Here is an 18,152-nt window from a genome sequence, read left to right on the forward strand (position 1 = left end):
TCCGACACTTCCCCTTGCTCCTGAGGATCTTCACAGCAGTGAAAACTTGACTGAACGAAGAAAAGCTTTCTATTCTGACCCACTGACACTCACAGAAACACCTTCAGTGTCTATAAAAGCTCAGCTGAATGCCCACTGTGCCTGGGCAAGCCTCAGGGAGTTTTTAAAGAGGTCATGGTGACTTCTCATGAGCTCAGAATATTCATTACAGCAATAAACTGTAGGTTTGTCATGCATTACTTACAGCTACCTAAAAATGAGCTGCCTCACCCATTTTATTCCCTTATCACTGACAGAGATACTGGGGAAGTCATCACAGTGAGGTTATCCCCCTCTACCTAAGACACCTGAAGTATCTGAAATATATAACCCTTTAAACAAGGCTTGCTTAAACTGTCAAGGTAGAGAGAACAAAAAACAACCTCAGACATGATCCCTAATGTTTAGATGGAGAATTTGAATCAGATGGAGAATTTGCTATCAGATGTGGTGGACTGATCACTATATAATTATACACAAGATATAATAAGATATACAAGAAAAGCCAAGATTAGGTGGGTAAATCTGCACAACTCCCCCATATTTATCAGAGCAAACACGAGAACAGAGATTGAAGCACACCAGGGATTTCTCCCTGTTTTTCCCAGTGCAGTTTATTAAATAAGGCTAGAGAGGCACTCACAGGTTGATGGATCTCGACAAGATGACAGACACAGTCAGGAGGATGCAGCCATAGGGACCAATTTCAAACTGAAAAAGAAAAGGTGTTAGTTTGGTGTTATTTTGTTTGTTTGTTTGTCTAGGATTTTGGTGTTATTTTGTTTGTTGTGTCTAAATTTTTTTTGCCCAATTCTCCAGAAATGCAAATGGAATTGAAGGCAAAAGGAATTGCTGTGATTTATGCTAAAGCTGAATTTGTTGCTGTGTTTGTTAAAATGCAAACGTGTCCATAGAGTTGTAGAAACAGTGTTCACAACACATTGTGTGAGACTAATAGACACAAAGCCTGGCAGCTGATTTGTTTAATTAATATATAATTAAACACAGTACCTGGTGAATATTCTGCTGTAGAAATAGAATCAGGTCCTCATATCTCGTGGCACTGTGAAGTATCAGCTGGGAAGAAATGCAAGAAGGAAAAAAGGTGACTTTATAACCTGAAAGCTGAAATGAAGGAGCCAAAAACTTTCAAATTGTCTGGAAAGTTCTGAACTAACAAAAAAGAAATAAAGATCTAATAAAATCTACCTCTTACTGTTGTCATTTGGCATTGAATTACATCTCAACACCTGATATATTAAGTTTTCAATGCTGCTCTTTGATGATTTTTAAGTTTCTCGAACAGACACCTTGATCAATTTTAAGCATTGTCTATGGAATAAAAAACAATTCCTAGAACAGAGTAATACTGCAGCTTTAGAAGACACAGGATGAGCAAGAAGCTCAGGGGTTTGTACCTATATGGTGAGGCATTTACCACACTCAGAGAATATGAGTATTCCTATTTAACATGAAATCCAGGAGAGCTCACAGATCCAGGCCCTCACTTCAATATTCTTTGCCTGTTTTTCCATCTTCAGATTTTTTGAGACATCCATTCCCCCTTTTATGAGGCCAAAAACACTTCCTGCAACCACTAAAGCCTGGCTGAAGGCACCACTGCTTGCAAAGAGGCGCCTCAGATGGAAACATGGCATAACTGGAAAGTGTTCTGCCAATTGGAGCTTTTGGAGGGGGAAAAAAGGCAAAGAATTCTGTGTAAGACAAGAAGAAAATAGTGCCTTTTCATGCTCATGGTCAATTGGAGGGGCCCACGTTCATTTTATACTGTGTGTCATTAAAAGCAGGTAGTGTGTTTAGGTTTGGAAGGTAAAAAAAAAAAAAAAAAAAAAAAAAGGATTTCAGAGAGCCCAACTGCCCACAGCCACTGGGACAACTCAGAGCCAGGCAGGCTGTGGCATTTTATCTCCTATTGGGTTTTGGATCACAACAAATTTGATTTTAAAATGTTAGGAGAGCAACAGATTTATTGAACTGAAATAGGGAAAGCAAGAAAGAGGATCTGGAGAATGAGAGTTACACAGAGCCTTACAGTTTCTAGGATTCCATCTGCCTTGTATTTCCCTGTGGGAGTGAACTGCTGTCTTCCTGATGGCCTGAAGGGGACATTCAGACAAAACTCATGTTAAAAGGAAGAAAATAGCATTAAAGAGAAATCAACATGTTATATGAGCTGAATGATGTGCCAAAGATTTGCATTATTATTATTTTTAATAACAATTTTTAATTTTTTTTTTTTTTAATTTTAAAAAAGATTTCTTGTAAATAAGTTTATATTACAAATCAAACTTCTGTTAGTGAAACAAGCACTTTATCTGTGCTCTGCTCTCTTAGTCTTACATGAATTACAAGTTTCTCCTTACAGAAAGAGGATAAATATAAGAAGTCAATGACAGTTTTTATTGAAAAATATTTTTAGAGTAATGACATTCAAACAAGCAGAAGAACATATGTAAAATATCACAGAGGAAGCAAGTTTGAGATGTAAAACATGTGAAATATCATTTGAAATGTCTTTGAATTTGCTGTTTCTATTTCAGGTTTACGAAGGATTTTTGTATTACAAAGCCTCTCTGTGATTTTGCAGCTATTTTAGTTGATCTAATAAAGGAAATTAATTATGATCACAAAACCTGACTCACTTAAAAAAGTCCTTTAGGTTCCAGTGCAGCCAAAGCTAGAGATCTAAAAGTTGGATGTTTTGTGTACAAGCAGCCTAATTACATTGCATAAATTAAGCTGGCAAATACAGAAAAGGAGCTTAATTCCTGCCCTAATGGAATATCCTGCAATACAGGAGCAGAATGCTGCATCTGGAAAAATAACTCTTAATAAGAAGATTTTGGAGGATCCCTATAATCAATTAAATCCAATCCATCAAGGAAATAAAGATCCAGGATCTTTCACAGCAACTTCAAAGTGTTTTGTCTATTCTGTCCCAGCTACTGGGGCAGCAGAAATTACATTTTGCATCACTCCTCAGGCTGCTTTAGGTGGCATAAATGCAGCTTACAAAGCATTTTTATTGTGAATTATGTGGATTTGGGACAGGTAGGGCAGTGTAGAGGGAATGAAAGTGCTTCTCCTACTCACAGTGCCACCACGGCTTTCTCGTGGCCCCCTGCACGCCACAGAATGTCAGCGAGAGCCAGGGAGAGGCACTTGGTCCTGTGAGCTTCTGAGGGCTGGAGACAACTGCAGTCCAGGAAATAAAGGAGAGAGACAAGCAGCAAAATATGAGGGCAAACAGATTCAGGGCAGGTTTTGCCCTAAAAGAACAAAAGCATCTTTAGAGACAGAGTTTTATAGTGGTTTATAACAAGGCTCCGGTGAGCTGCGTCAGAAAATCGTTATTTCTGTTATTATGTAGAAGAACCTCAGTTCTTCTACAGCTGAGAAAAAGACAACCTGGATGGCCAAAAATGCTGTGAGTTGGAGAGGCAGCTGGTATTGTCACTGGGGAGACATTCCAGCAAATCCAGGGACCTCATAAATCGGGAAAGCTGGACAGGACAGAATGCACATCCAACCAATATGATTAATGCAACGTTCTCCGTTTATTCGAGAGAAGATGGCAGTTTATATACACTTCTATATAGTTTACAGTTTACAAAGGCACTCTGATTGGCAAGCTAATATTGCTTATCTTTGTCTTAAGGTGGCCTAAACCTTACACTATAAACCTATACTACTTCACACCCAGACCGCCCAGTGCTCCCCATCACACCTTAATACAATTTCTAACTGTTCCACAAATTCTTAATTTCTAACTGCATCACAAACTCTTAATTTCTAACTGCGCCACAAACTCCTAATTTCTAACTGCATCACAAACTCTTAATTTCTAACTGTGTCACAAATTCTTTAATTTCTAACTGCGTCACAGGCTGGAAGGCCTCACAAGGCCCAAATCTGAGGCCTAGGCTGGAGTAGCTCAAATCTCATTCCAAACATAAATCATGGCCTCTCTCTCTCTCAGAAATGCTGCAACATTCCAGAGGTGAAGGTAGAGCTGAACCCCACTTTTCTCTGGGAATGAACAGCAGAATAAGAGGCCACAAGAGCACCTACGGCTCACCCTGTGCTGAGACTGCTCAGCACCTGCAGAGACAGATGACACTGATGCCACCACTCGTATTTTTTGCACTATTCTCTGAGGAAAAAATCTCACTTCAGGCATTTAAGAAGGTGGTTTGAACCTTGAAGATAATCAGACCCAGTGGAAGGAACTGTAGGAAGAAAAATTCTCTTTAGATTGCTGCAGAACAAACTGGGCACACTGGGTGGGTTTCTTCTCAAGTCAGAAGGAAAACAGACATTGGAAAGACATTAATTCACCAAAGCAAGTGTTAGCAGCTCTGTGCTGCTTTTTGGGGGACCTCTATGAGTTTATTATTTATAACCCTCCTAATGAGGGTTAAATAATAATTGTAAACTTGATATCTCTCTGTGCTCTGACACTACTCCTGTCACACAGGTGAATTTAAGTGATGGAATTCACAGTTTTCACTTCTAGGAGATCACTGCTTAAGGTGGTGTCTGATTAAAATGATTAAAGGAATTATGAAAATAAAACTGGTTTTACCATTAAAAGCAATGGATGAAAATCAAGAGAAGAGTAAATAAGGTATGATCAACAACAGGAACTAGTTACCACACCCTGAAAGAAAAGAAAGGATTCCTCTTCTAAAATAAAGAGTTCCTCTTCCAAAGAACATGTTTTTAATTGTTTGGACAAAAAAGCAGGTAAATGCTTCAGGGAACAGTACCATATTGGCAAATAATGGACAAGAGAAGCTACTTCATCCTTAAATCTGTAATAAAGCTTTCAATACACTCCAATAGGATTGTTTTATGTTTTAATTATGATTTTTAGTTTCTAAATGCATTCATACTTAATTTCTTTCTGAAGATTTTACTTAACCCTTTTAAACAAATCTACACCATGATGTTTTTACCCACCACTAAACTTTCTCCAAAGTACTATCTGCAATAAAAGCTGCTTGCATTTTTTTAAGATGTGCCCCAAAGTCAGGACCTAAAACATTACAGGACCAAGGGACTGAAAGTCACAAAGTGGAGAATTGGCAGATTTGAGAAGAAACCAAATATCCATGAGACTGAAGAAGTGGCCAAAAGTTTCCATACCCCTAGGAAGAACATAACTGGAGTTTTCTCTAGTGGCTCCAAGAATGGCAGTCTTTGAAATCAGATTTTATCAGTTTTAGAGTGCTACCAGCATGGGAGATGAGGACAAAACCTGTTCCCATTGTTTGAGTAAAAGATCTAATAATTCAAAAGACTAAACAAGAAACACCAAACGTCAAAAAAATTAAAACAGACTTTCAAGTTCAATGTTTGCCTTGAAAATAATGTTAATTTAGAGAGTGTTTCCCTTTCTGAAGGATGTGAGATATGGGAAAGAATTGATGAGAATTTTCAAGTGAAAAAAAGAATTATAATCACAACTTTCTCTTATCTCTGCCTGTGTTCTAATACAGACACCCAGAAATACATGGGAATCACAAGTAATTTCTGTGTCTGATAGAGGCAGCAGACGAAGAAAGAGACATGATAATTATTTCCTGAATGTCAAAGAAGCCTGAAATCAAACACTTCCTGTTAAGTGGTTGATAATTTGAAAATCCATGTTAGAGTTAGGAATGTTTATCCTCTCATTTGATGCTCTGAGGCTTCTCTTCCCTTCTGCCTGCTGAAAGTTTCGGCCCATGGCAAACAGAGCATAAGAAAAATATGTTTATCTCATGAATAAAAACCAAAAATCTTTTCAAACCATGTGGATAACGAGAGGGGGGAAACAGGAGAGGCAAATTCTGGCAAGTAAACAGGATTTGTTGGGACACCCATTTTAAACAATCTGGCCTCCATCCACTGATTTGGGTGCCACATAATTTTATTTCATTTATGATCTCTGAACTATGCTGCAAGAGGGGAATTATCATCTCTGCTTTCACCAAGGATGACCTGAGACACAAAAGGACCAAGGAGCAGATGATCAAAGGCTGAAAGAAATTCTTGGTTTTCACAGCCTGAAATAATTCTTCTGTGGAGACTCCTGGTTATAAAATCTAAATATGCACTGAGTTGCCTGCAAGAAAGTTTCTGAGGATTTTATTTTATGTAGACAAGAACCTTGAAAAGTCTGCCCTCATTATAATCTGAAATCTTAAAGTTTTTCAGGATAATTTCTGTCACTTTCCATCCTGGATGCTAAAAACAAATAATGATGCTCTACAGGTACCTGTTTCTTTCCAATATTGATGAAAAACAGCCCAAAAAATGAATTTACATTAAGGGTAAGGCAGACAGCACTAAGGAATATCAACAGAGACCACAGCATTTTCCTGCACAGTTCCAAACAGAAAAATGGGTATTTAAGGCCAAAATTTAATACAAGAGGAATATTTTTATGTTGTAAGGTAATGAAAGATCTCAGCATGAAAGCTTCTCTTTATTCTAAATTGAGGTTGGAATAATGGAGGTCACAAATAAAAGAAGGTGATGGCAGCACAAACCAGTGAAATAATTTTCCCAATTATACATTCTGTTCCTTTAAGGCACAGGGAAGCTTTGTGGAATTTGTCTTTTGTAAAGGACTTAAAGTCTTACTGAAAACAAAAGGCAAATACATGAAAACTGGTAACAAAGTAATTTCTGAGGCATTATTTTCCAGAATTTAATTCAGTAACTCATGCTCCTTTAGCAACATGACAAGTACATCATTATTACAGCAGTCCAAGCAATTTCCTTGTCAGCAGCAACACCTAACAAAATTCCTTTAAAGCAAGTGGAAAATACACAGAATATAAATTCAAATTCCATTAAGGAGTTTAAAGGAACAATCAAAAGCAGTTACAAGAAAAAAAAAAAAAACAACATTATCACTTTAATTTCTCAACCCTGTTGAGATTCTTCGTGTCAAAACACTGGATGAACTTCATTGTCTTTCAAACCTTGATTACTTTTTTGTTTGAAATCCAATTTCCATGAGGACCTCGAGGCTAATTAATTTTCATTGGCCCAAATTCAAGCTGTTTTTTGTAGAGGTTCTTGGGTTAATCACAAGCAATTACACAAATAAGACACCAACTTCTACATTCCTACAGTTCCACGGGAAGTAAACACAAGTAAATTAGAAGGTGATTTCTTTCTCTCTCTCTCTCTAAAACAAAAAGAAGTTCAGTAAGTTCAAACTTAAAAGGCTCCTGAGTGGCTGCAGCAGAGAAATAAAATTAATAATAAAAATTATTAATTGCAATAAAATTTTAGTTTCTTAAATTCTGTAGGCAAAATTCCTGAAATTTCACTGCCTTACCGGGTGTCTTTGTTCCTGTTGCTGTCTGCAAAGATCAGCTGCTGCAGGACACAGGCTTGGACAGCAGCCAGAACCCCACATGGGCCACCCTGGGGAAAATGGGACACTCCATGAGCAAAAAAGTGATGGATGCTGGGGAAAAGCCCTGTGAGCCCCACCCAGCCCAAAGCCATCCTTTCATCCCTCTCTTTGCAGCCAGGACTTGACAGTGCTCTCTGTGGCTCTGGGGTTTTGTGCAAGCCAATGAAAATCAAGGTTTTTAAGTGTTTTTGTGGCTCCTGCCCATTTTTCCTGAAAATACCAAGACATCTATAATGTTAAAAGAAATGTGGGGTTTTATTGAAATCTGGGATATATGAACTAAAAATCACCTGATCCCTACTGAACTGCAGTTTAATCTTCAGAGAGAAATCAAATCTGAGTGTTTTCCAAGCCTTGCTCTTGTACCTCCTCTCAGCAACCTCCAGTTCCCACCAGCATCACTAAACAAAGATTTCAGGTTTCAGGACAGCCCTCTGCACCTCAGATCCTCCCTCTCTCCCTCTCACTTTCAAGAGAAAGAAAAACAAGAAAGTTTGAATCCTTCAAGTTATCAGTCTCAGAGGAAATAAATCACAATACCAAGAAATGCCATATTAAGTGTAAATTTTATGGATCCATAGCTGGTTTTGGGCTACATGCAGGACAGAAGGTGACATCACAGACACCACAATGCCACCCATCAAACTCCTCTCAAACCCTGCAGGAGAAGGGAAAGGGCAGCCTGCAGTGTCACTATTGGACACGAAATGAGTACACAGAAGCTTGGTAAGTTCAAAAGAGAAAAAGAGAAATTTTTATTTGAGCATTTGGTATTTATAGAATTCTAAAGGTGACTGTGGATTGGAGGATGGAATTACTACTTCTCCAACCACACTGGTCAAACTAACAGTCCATCAATTCTCTCCTCCCACAAAGAAGAATGCAAAACAATCATTATTTACATGAACAGTGCGTGAGAATTCCAGTAGAATTATGTAAATATTATCAGAAGGTTAAAGAAGTTTTATGGGAACTTTAAAATTTTCAGAAGAACTATAAAATAAAACTTAACAGTTTAAAAATCAGGACAACACTGCAGTTTTCACACAGCAGTATGATTTAAAAATCAGTTTAATTCTCTGATTGTCCTAAATTCAGCACCAAGGGAAGGGAAGCTGCAGGTAAATGCAGTATGGAAATCAGAATAGCTTAGATATTGACACCTTCTCATTTCTCATTTGTACTATACATACTCTGCTTCTCTAGATTTATTTAAGCAACTGATGAGTGAATAATCTGAAATATATCAAGGAGAACAGCAAGGTTTGTGTCAGTCCTTCAGGCCTTTCAGTGAAAAAAGAAATAACAGGATTTATTCTAAATATCTACTTATAGCACCACAAAAGCTTAACATAAGAAAGAAATGAACAGTTGTTGAGCTGAATTGAATTTTGGAAGTGAGGAGGAAATATATTAACGAGCTGAAACAGTTACAATTTAAGCACAACACCATTCCTGCACTGGAATTCATGGTGGGGAATTTAATGGTGGCTGGAAGTGATGAGATATCCTTTCTGCAGGCTGGAAACACCAAAGTGACTTTTACTGTGGGCCAGTGACCACCACTGCCACAGTTCCTTTTGGAGTTTAAATTAAGATTTAGTATCTTATTTTTCTACTGGGCTTTGTGAGATAACCAGCTTTCTTCTGAGATCACCAGCCTAATGAAATATTTAACTAGACTAGGGTAAGTTAATTAAACATCTTAATGACATGTTTATTAGCCATTGTCCTTGCCTCAAAGCCTTTCTTCCTTTCATTTCTGTATAATGGCCTACTTCTCTCAGGCCAGATAAAGATTTTCTGCATCAGCACGGAGGCTTTAATGAGTGTTTTGGAAAGAGGAGCCTACAAATATTTACTGAATTCCTCAGATCCCTGCTCCTGAGGGGAGAGACCTTGTGTGGACACCCCAGGAGCAGGGGCACAGCCCCAGGGCTGGCACAAAGGCATCACAAAGCTGGGGAGGATCCATGGGATCCAAGGGATCTGGTGGATTTTTGTAGAGGAGGTTTTGCAGTGGTTTCTATGAGCCTGAAAGAAGTTTGATGGGAGGATCCATGTTAACCCCTGAAAGAGTTTCTTGCCAAGGTCGTTGACAGGGAAACCAGGAAAGAGAGAAGGATAAATAAGGGAAACCTGCAATGAGCACTTTGTTTGGTCTCTTCTGACCAATGAGTAATGTGTAAATTTAGGAGTTTTTTAAGAATGTATAAGAAGCATGCATGCAATAATGAAAAGGGTTTGAAGCCTTCTGAAATTGGAGTGTTGTTTTGTATTGTCTCCATCTCAACCAGGACAGATTTTGGGGGCTGCTCCATGACCCTGTGGCATCGAGGGGTCCCTGGGCTGAGCCTGTGAAACCAAGGTGAGCAACACAGAGCACAGAGGGGTGAAGCACTATCTGGGAGCCAAGTGCTCAGGCAGAGCTGAAAGGGAGAGCTCAGAGAAGCCACTGGATGCCCTGGATTAGAGAGCACCAAAAATCTCTCTGGATTGGGCACGTGCTGGCCAGGCTGGCCCAAGTCATGGCTGGGTGGTTTTACCAGCTGTGGTCACCATGGGGACCTGCTGGACATTCCAGATCTGTCCACCTGCTGGATGTTGCCCCAGGGCTGGCACAAAAGCATCAAGCAGCTGGGGAAGATCCATTTTTCCAAGGGATCTGGTGGATTTTGGGGGCAGCTCCATGACCCTGTGGCACAAGAGAGGTCCCTGGGCTGAGCCTGTGAAACCAAGGTGAGCAACACAGAGCAGAGAGGGGTGAAGCACTGTCTGGGAGCCAAGTGCTCAGGCAGGGCTGAAAGGGAGAGCTCAGAGAAGTCACTGGATGCCCGGGATTGGAATTTACCAAAAATCCCTCTGGACTGGTGTAGTGGTTTTGGTTTGCCAATTTGAGATTTCCTGGCCAATGCACCAATGAATGTGGCGGGTTCAGTGCTGGCCAAGCACCAGTGCACTCACTAGGATGTACTAGAATGCACTCATTTCCTGCTGTGAGGCACGATTAGGAGAAAGGCAACACAAGCTCAGAACTTTAAAAAGGTATAAAGAAAAATTTATGAACAGTAACTAAAAGAAAGAGCAATAAGAAGCAGAACAAAACTTTGAGGACACTTTTCCTCCCCCTACAACTTCTTCTTTCTTACTGACAATGTAAAGAAATAAAACTTAAAAATTTCAGTCAGTTTAACACCTCTAAAAGAGTCTTTCTTTAGTTCACTAAGTTCACTTTAGTTCACTTTCTTGTTAATATTCTGTGATGCAAAACTAGCACAACTGGGCACGTGCTGGCTAGGCTGGCCCAAGTCATGGCCGGGTGGTTTTAGCAGCTGTGGTCACCACAGGGACCTGCTGGACATTCCAGACCTGTCCCCCTGCTGGATGTTGCCAGAGAATTGATGAAAACCTCGTAGGAGGGAGGAGCTGGGATCTTGTGGCTGCAGGAGAGGTGAGCCCAGCAGCAGTGCCAGTGTCCCAGCGTGCCTGCAAGGTGTTTGTTCCTTTTATTTTAGGAAAGAACCTCATCACCTGACCCCAAGCATCTCTCCATGTGATTTTCCAGGCAACTCTTGCTATATCTCATTTTGAGTCAGATCAAACTGCATCTTTAATTTATTTTGCCCCACTTATCATTCTTCTCTTAAACTCCACCCTTGATTTATGCTCTTTTATTCTTTTACCACCACCAGCTTTCAGCTGTAGTGGCTCCTCCTCCCCACTGTGAATAATTCCCCATCACACACACACACACACACAAAAACATTTGCACACTTTCTGCAGCTTTTTCACATTTTCCTCCATCCATCTCAAGTCTCTTATCATGACTTGACAAGGTGACAACATCCACTGGTAACCAGAGTTTAAAGGAAGAGAAAAGTCTTTAGAAAACTAATTTTTTTTCACTGCTGACACACAGCCTTTGTAAAGTCAGTGTCAAAAGCAAAGATCACTGATAGGAAAGAATTTACAGTACCTTTTTCTGCACAATGCCATATTTTAGCTGTGGGATATTGTTAAATGTAAAACTCTGGATTTTCCATTCTTCACTGAAGCAACAAAGACTAGAGCCAAAGAGAAGATTTTTTAATTCCTATAAAAGAAAGGAAAAAAAAATATCATTTTAAAAACAAATCCAAAACACTGTAATTTGTAGAAAAGAAAGGAGGAGTGTGGAAGGGTGATTACTAACTGTACAACCATCCTCTTCTGTTTTATCCATACTGTAAATAGCAACACCCCAATGAAAAGGAGCAATATTTTCCTTTTCCTGACATATTCCTTCCACTCATAATGCTGGGAGCTGCTCAGCACTGGAAAATATTTATGTCTAATGTCTGGGGCAGAGTTTCACATGAAAGCATCCCAGCACACTGCCTGAAATTTAACAGCTGAAAGAGCAACCAATGGTGACATGAGGGACAAAAGGACCCTCTATAAGATAAATGCTAATTAAATGTTTGATTTCTCTATTTCAGATGGCACAAATCCACCTGTTGGCCCTGAACAACTGCAGACCATGGCCAGCAATAAGCACGCTGAATAAATTGCATTCATGCTAAAGTAGAGCTCAGGAAATAATAAAAAAAAAATACCCAGTGCAGGTAGAGTTACTCCAAGCTCATTGATCTAGAAATAAATTGGAAGACACCCATCCTCATTATTTGGGGTTTTTTTCTCCTCTGTCTGAATGGGAAGGAAAATAATTTAATAATTTCATCTCTGCTCAAAACAGGGGAGATAAGCAAGGCAGAAACAGTGAGAGGGGAATAATAAACCACTGTCAGTTGAAAGGACTGGAGAATAAGCACATGAATAGGGGCATTAAAGAAATAATACAAGCTTAATTAATTACACTTATCATCTGTGCTTCAAGTGGGCTGCTGCATGAAGGTATTTTTCTGAATTTAGGCATCCCTAAATTTGTCACCTGGACAAGGAATAGACTCAGGAATACAGCACACATTCCAAAGTACAACACAGAACAACCCACTGCAGCTTTGGCTAAGGAAACTCAAACAAAAACCTCAAAAATCTATTTATAGTTATCATAATTAGTCTTACTTTTGCAAGAGAAATATCAATGGCTTTTGATACTATTTGAAGCATATAGAGTGTTGAAAGATCTGGGGTCTTATTAACTTCTCCAGTTGTCTCTTCATCCTCAACATCGACTGAAAGAAAAAGAAAAATCAAGTCTTGGATGGAAAGAATTGTTCTCCCCAGCACACTCAGTGCTAGGGGCCCATCAACATGAAAATAATTATTTATTGTCTTTATTAAAAGGAAAATACAGTTTTAGCCAGAAAGGTCAGATAAAAGTACACGAGCCAGCCTTTGTCTGATTACTTCTTACTGATTTCTTTGTCTGTTTAGAAGTTTATAGCAAATGAAATTGCTCTAAATCAACTAAGAGTTACAAAAGAAGCCACTCCTATGTATTTATTGGGCAACAGCTGCTCTGAACAATACAAAACATAACAAAAGCCAAACTGAAATTTGACATAACTTACCCAAATCTAGGACTTCTTTCATCTGGTCTTCTTTACAGCCAGTATATGTTGGGGACTTCCTACATGAAAATTAATCAAAAAATTAATGACAATATGTTCATTTTAAATGAGAAATGGTGTTTGAATAAACAATAAGAAATAGGGAGCATTCCCACACAAGGATATAACTCTCACACGTGTGTGTGCATACATATATATATATTTATAAAATAAATATCTGGTCTAAGAAATAAATGGACTTAGAGAAAAGCCTTTTTCAGTGGAAGAAAGCTGCACTCCAGGAGTTCATCAGGAAAAGCAACTAGCACAGAACAATATCCTGTGTTCCATTCAGGATTTCAGTCCTGTTCCAGCATCAATCTCATTTCATCTGTGTGATATGGCAGATCAGATCAGAAAATAAAATTTAAATCCACGATAGGGATCAGGGTAAGATTTAAATTAGTTATTAAACTACCTGACATATCCAAAAATAAAAATCGGAATAGGTCTTAGACTGGCTCCATTACGAGGATATGTTTTTAATCCATTAAGAGGGATCAGTTGTTCAACTCCTCTTGTGATTTAATTGTATATTACACAATTAATAGCTTAAAATTCTTATGAATAACTGCTATAACGACTAAGTATTTAAAGGTGGCCGTGGAGTCAGAGCTGAAATGAAACATTAAGATTTTTGGAAATGAAAAGGGTTTTATTCTTCCTGTTGAAATCACACCAAAATGAATTCAGAATCAAGGAAAACTTTTGAATAACCATTTCTAAAAATAGGAAAAATTGACTTTTTTTTCCCTTTTTTCCCAAAAAAGCAATACTGTATCATTGGCTTTTGCTTTGGAAAAAAAAAAAGGAATTGCACTGACAATCCTTTCAAAAATAGAATGGAATAGTTTCCTCAGCAACATTCTTTGTATGCACGATATTACAGCAACAACTGCTGTCATGTCACATACTTTCCATGAGCTTAATTTCCTTTTCAGAATATGAAATAATACAACCAGAACACAGACGTATCACACTCAGGATTTGCCCAGTTTAAAGGCATTTTGGCAGCTTTCTCACAGATAGTATTTGACACTATAAGAACAGAAACACTTCTCTTTTTAGCTATAAATGACTGAGGGCAATGAAATGTGGGTGGTCCTGATTCAGGCCAGACAGAATGGAAATGAATCACTCCCATTGTAGGAACTTCAGGTAAAAATAAATGGGAGGACCAGCAGGTCAATAAAAATAAAAGGACTGAGAGCAAATTTGTGTAGTGGCATAAGCAGCACTGAGCTCCCACTGAGTATTACTCTATTTTTATGTGATATAGAATTGAACAGAGTTGACTGTGTGTGTACAACACACTCAGATCTCCCCTTGGTGTTTCCTGACATGAATTTCAGCTGAGATTCCCTTCCCATAGCTGCCTACTACTATTTTCCTCTCTCCTGGTCAAAGAAAGGGTCTTCATGACAATAAATTCACCAATAAAATACTTTTTTCAGCCAAGTCACATCACTCAAGCATAACCAAAACCCACATTTTTGTTTTGTCTGAAATTACACACTATTCTCTCTTCTTTTCTAGTGCTTCGTCCCAGTAAATCCGTTTCTATCTAATTTTGCAAGATTTTAACACCTTCCAAGGCCAGGTTAGACAGGGCTTGGAGCAAGCTGGTCTAGTGGGAGGTATCCCTGCACATGGCAGGGTGATCTTTAAGATCTTTTCCCAAGAAAACCATTTCGTGACTTAGTGATTCTGTGATTCTGACACTGAACGCAGCACTACAGTTTCCATTTCTAAATGAAAATACAGCCACCCACGGTACAATTCATGTATAGCCCTCCTGGAACCAGTTTTTGCAGGGTTAGTTCTCTCTGGAAAGTCTAAAAGATGTTGGTTCCACACCCATTCCAGGAAGAACCATGCCCGGGATGCAAAGTGCTCAGAATTCTCAAGGCTGAGAATTCTCATCAAGTTGAGGAAAGCGCTGACATCCAAGATTAATGTTGGGTGTTTTCTGCTTAAGTGGGGTATTTTTGCAGGTGGAGGTCCCCCTCCTTGAGGGGAACTTCTGTTTCTCAAAACAGCCAGGACATTTGTTGCAATTTCCATTTCAGCAGAGGGCTGCTGTTCCAGGAAAATTTATTGTAGGTGTAAAACCAATTGGTTGGAACACTTAGGGAAGGGGGAAGTCATCCATCATGGCAGGAAAATGGGACAGGAAGAAAATATGCTTCATTCTAAACATACTATACAGTACTTTCTCTAAATATTTGAACATTCCTCTCTGGCCTCCAAGCATTGCAGGAAAATGGATTTACAGAGAAGAGCTGAACTCCCAGAGAGGGAGCTCCTTGGCACAATAATGGATGTGCATTCCAGCATTTCCTATTTACACCAACACTCACAAGAGGTCAAATAAACCAAGGGGCTTAAAAATTAAACATCAGTGGCTTTAAGGTGACTGTGGTGGCAAAACCCATTTTCATTGCCAGATTGCAACAGCTTTTCTACTGGATGTAGAATAGGCAGACATATCCAACAGTCTTGGAATAGTGAGTAAAATCAGCAGAGTATAATTAAAAAATAGCCTCTATTGGTGTTCGCAAAAGGGTAAAAAAGGCCATTCTGGGTGGTGCAGCTTGTCACTGCTTTGGGGCACAATTACAAAATCAGAATTATTAAAAGAAATTGCAAAGATGTAAAGGACATGATCACAATCAAGGCCAGGCAATATTTTTCTACAGGAAAAAGCTCTTGTCATGAGAATTTAATATAAATTCTATCATGTTGGCAAGCCTGGTTGACAAAGGTAACAGAGGCTCATGCACTTAATTTTCCCTAATTTCCTTTTTAGTGAAGACCTGCATCTGATTTGATTTGAACACTTGCAATATGAAAAATTAACTGGTGAACAGATGACAGATAGATTTGTGAAAACTGACAGATATAAAACAGGCAAATGAGAAACTTGGGTAATTTCTAATAAAAGTGGTCACTTCTGATATAAATAGATTCCCTCACACATGAATCTGCATTTGTCCTGCTGAATTTTACTAACTGTGACTACGTGAAATCTTTGTTGGGAAGGTTTGTATATAAAAAAAAGAATTACTATAATCAGAGGTTCAGCTACATAATGGTTTAAGGTCCTAATAAGTTGGACTCACCTGAACACAAAGTTCATCCATAGGCTATGAAAGCTACAAAATCAGAATTATAATAAAAATTGAGCTGCTTTGTTCCTACTGTTCTCCACCAGAGATTTTGGAGTGTGAAATTCCCCCTGGAATTTCCAAGGAGATCAGTACCACCTGTATGAACTCACCATAATGTTCAGCAGCTCTAAACTGCTGTCAGCAAAATAAACAAGAATCAGTAATTTTTTTTTTAAAAGGAGACAAAAGTCCATTAAATAAAAATGCACAGCACCCACAAGACACTACATAAAGCACAGAAAAGGGTTCCTAGATTTTGGCACTCAATTAATTCACATCACTGGAGATGAATCCAACCCTCTGCTCTGTTCACCATCCATAAAGTACCAAATCTGTCTGGTTTGGGCCTTCAACCCTTAGGCCACTTAATTTTTAAGGATGTGGAATATTTGTGGTCTTCCATTTCCTGTCAGAAACCTCAGATTTTTAACAGTCCAAACAGCTGCAACCTGACAGGTATCAGCAATATAAACAATCTTCCTGAAAACTAATATCAACTGTTAAACATACACTGAGGATGGGGTATTCTCTTATTTCATCTTATTATTAAAAAAAAGGTGAATTCAAAAAACAGGTTACAGGTGAGCCCAAAGAGATTTTAGCTCCTGGTAAAGTAATCTTAGGGGTAAATAGAGGTAAAAAGAATTCCTTGTGCTACTTGTACACAACTGATTTTTTTTTAAGGAGCAAGTAATTCCACAGAGTCATGGAATAGTTTGAGTTGGAACACACCTCTATGATCCTCTAACGCAAATTCTCAACTGATTGACTGCATTTCAGGCAACAGGCTGGACCTCTCCAGATTTACCTCCTTTCCAAAAATAAAGAAATTATACAGAAGCCATTTGTCATTTCCAGTAATTGCAATGTGCCTCTTCCTATGGAGTGCTGGAAAAATACTAAAAGGGCAAATGGCAGCCCCACAGATGTTACACCGTGGGCTCTGCTGCCATAAATCCATTGGCACCACACCAAAGTCACAATAGTTTATAACTTTTATTTTAGGCCTTTTTTTCCGGTCCAAGCATTATGTTATAAAAGATGTTACGCAACTTTGGGCACTTGAAGGTTTTCACTCCTGATTTGGCAACCATGAGCTCTCTTTTCATCCATGGGTGAGTTAAATCCACATTTCCCACGGATGCGCCCGTTTTGTTTGACAGACATTCCTCTGCTGCCAGCTGGATGAGTCAAAGCCAGGCTGATCCCCTGGAGCAAGGGATCAGAACCCCTCCAGGAGGGTTTGGTTCCTCTCTACAGGAAGGTGTGGCTGCACTGCTCTCACCACGTTTCCTGCCTCCAAACCCACTCCAAAGGACTGGGGGAAGCTGGAGATGATGCAGAGCGTGGCTCAAGGACAATGCAGAGATCTCAGACAAAGGCAGAAGGAAATGTGCCAACCTAAGTTACTTCTGGGATACTCCAGCACCGTTCTCACCGTGTTTCCTGCCTCCAAACCCACTCCGAAGCACTGGAGATGATGCAGAGCGTGACTGAAGGACAACGCAGAGATCCCAGACAAAAGTGGAAGGAAATCACCAACGTAATTTGCTTCCACGCTGCTCCAGCCCCGCGTTCCTTTCCGCTCTTTCGTCTGGAACTTTGACTCAACCCCTACTTTCTAGAAACGCCACCCCAGCCCAAGGCATCCTCTTCCTCTGACAGTGGGAAAAACTGAATTGATTCCTCAGGTATTGCTCACACACACACTGAGAATCCTGGAATAATCTGGGGCTTTCTGGCTGGTTTTAAATGAGATCAAGTCCAAACGACCCAGCCGTGGGAGCTCAGTGCTCATTCCACAGAACAGGCTATTCCCGTGGTGAGGACTTTTAGGAACTGCTCAACACCTCCCAGGATCAAAACTTCATTACTCACCAAATTGCCAGGTATTATTTTACAGTGTCAGCCCATCCCACACACCGATTTTGTGCCTAACACTGAAATACTGCA

The 18,152-nt window shown here is 39.3% G+C and overlaps 1 protein-coding gene across 5 annotated transcripts in view; it reads right to left on the bottom strand.

Annotated features, from left to right (window-relative positions):
• The window catches only part of MINDY4 (MINDY lysine 48 deubiquitinase 4), a 73,799-nt gene that overhangs the window by 40,103 nt on the left and 15,544 nt on the right, over positions 1-18,152 (bottom strand). For all 5 annotated transcript variants that reach the window (XM_012571348.5, XM_030264195.4, XM_030264196.4 and 2 more), the window contains 8 exons: positions 12,991-13,049; positions 12,542-12,651; positions 11,454-11,570; positions 7,397-7,485; positions 3,154-3,255; positions 2,093-2,156; positions 1,051-1,116; positions 683-750 (listed from right to left, as the gene is read on the bottom strand). In XM_012571348.5, the coding sequence (XP_012426802.5) occupies positions 683-750; positions 1,051-1,116; positions 2,093-2,156; positions 3,154-3,255; positions 7,397-7,485; positions 11,454-11,570; positions 12,542-12,651; positions 12,991-13,049 (675 nt within the window). The remainder of the gene's footprint in view (positions 1-682; positions 751-1,050; positions 1,117-2,092; positions 2,157-3,153; positions 3,256-7,396; positions 7,486-11,453; positions 11,571-12,541; positions 12,652-12,990; positions 13,050-18,152) is intronic.

The sequence above is a fragment of the Taeniopygia guttata genome, chromosome 2 (assembly GCF_048771995.1).
Source record: "Taeniopygia guttata chromosome 2, bTaeGut7.mat, whole genome shotgun sequence".
Taxonomy (NCBI): Eukaryota; Metazoa; Chordata; class Aves; order Passeriformes; family Estrildidae; genus Taeniopygia; species Taeniopygia guttata.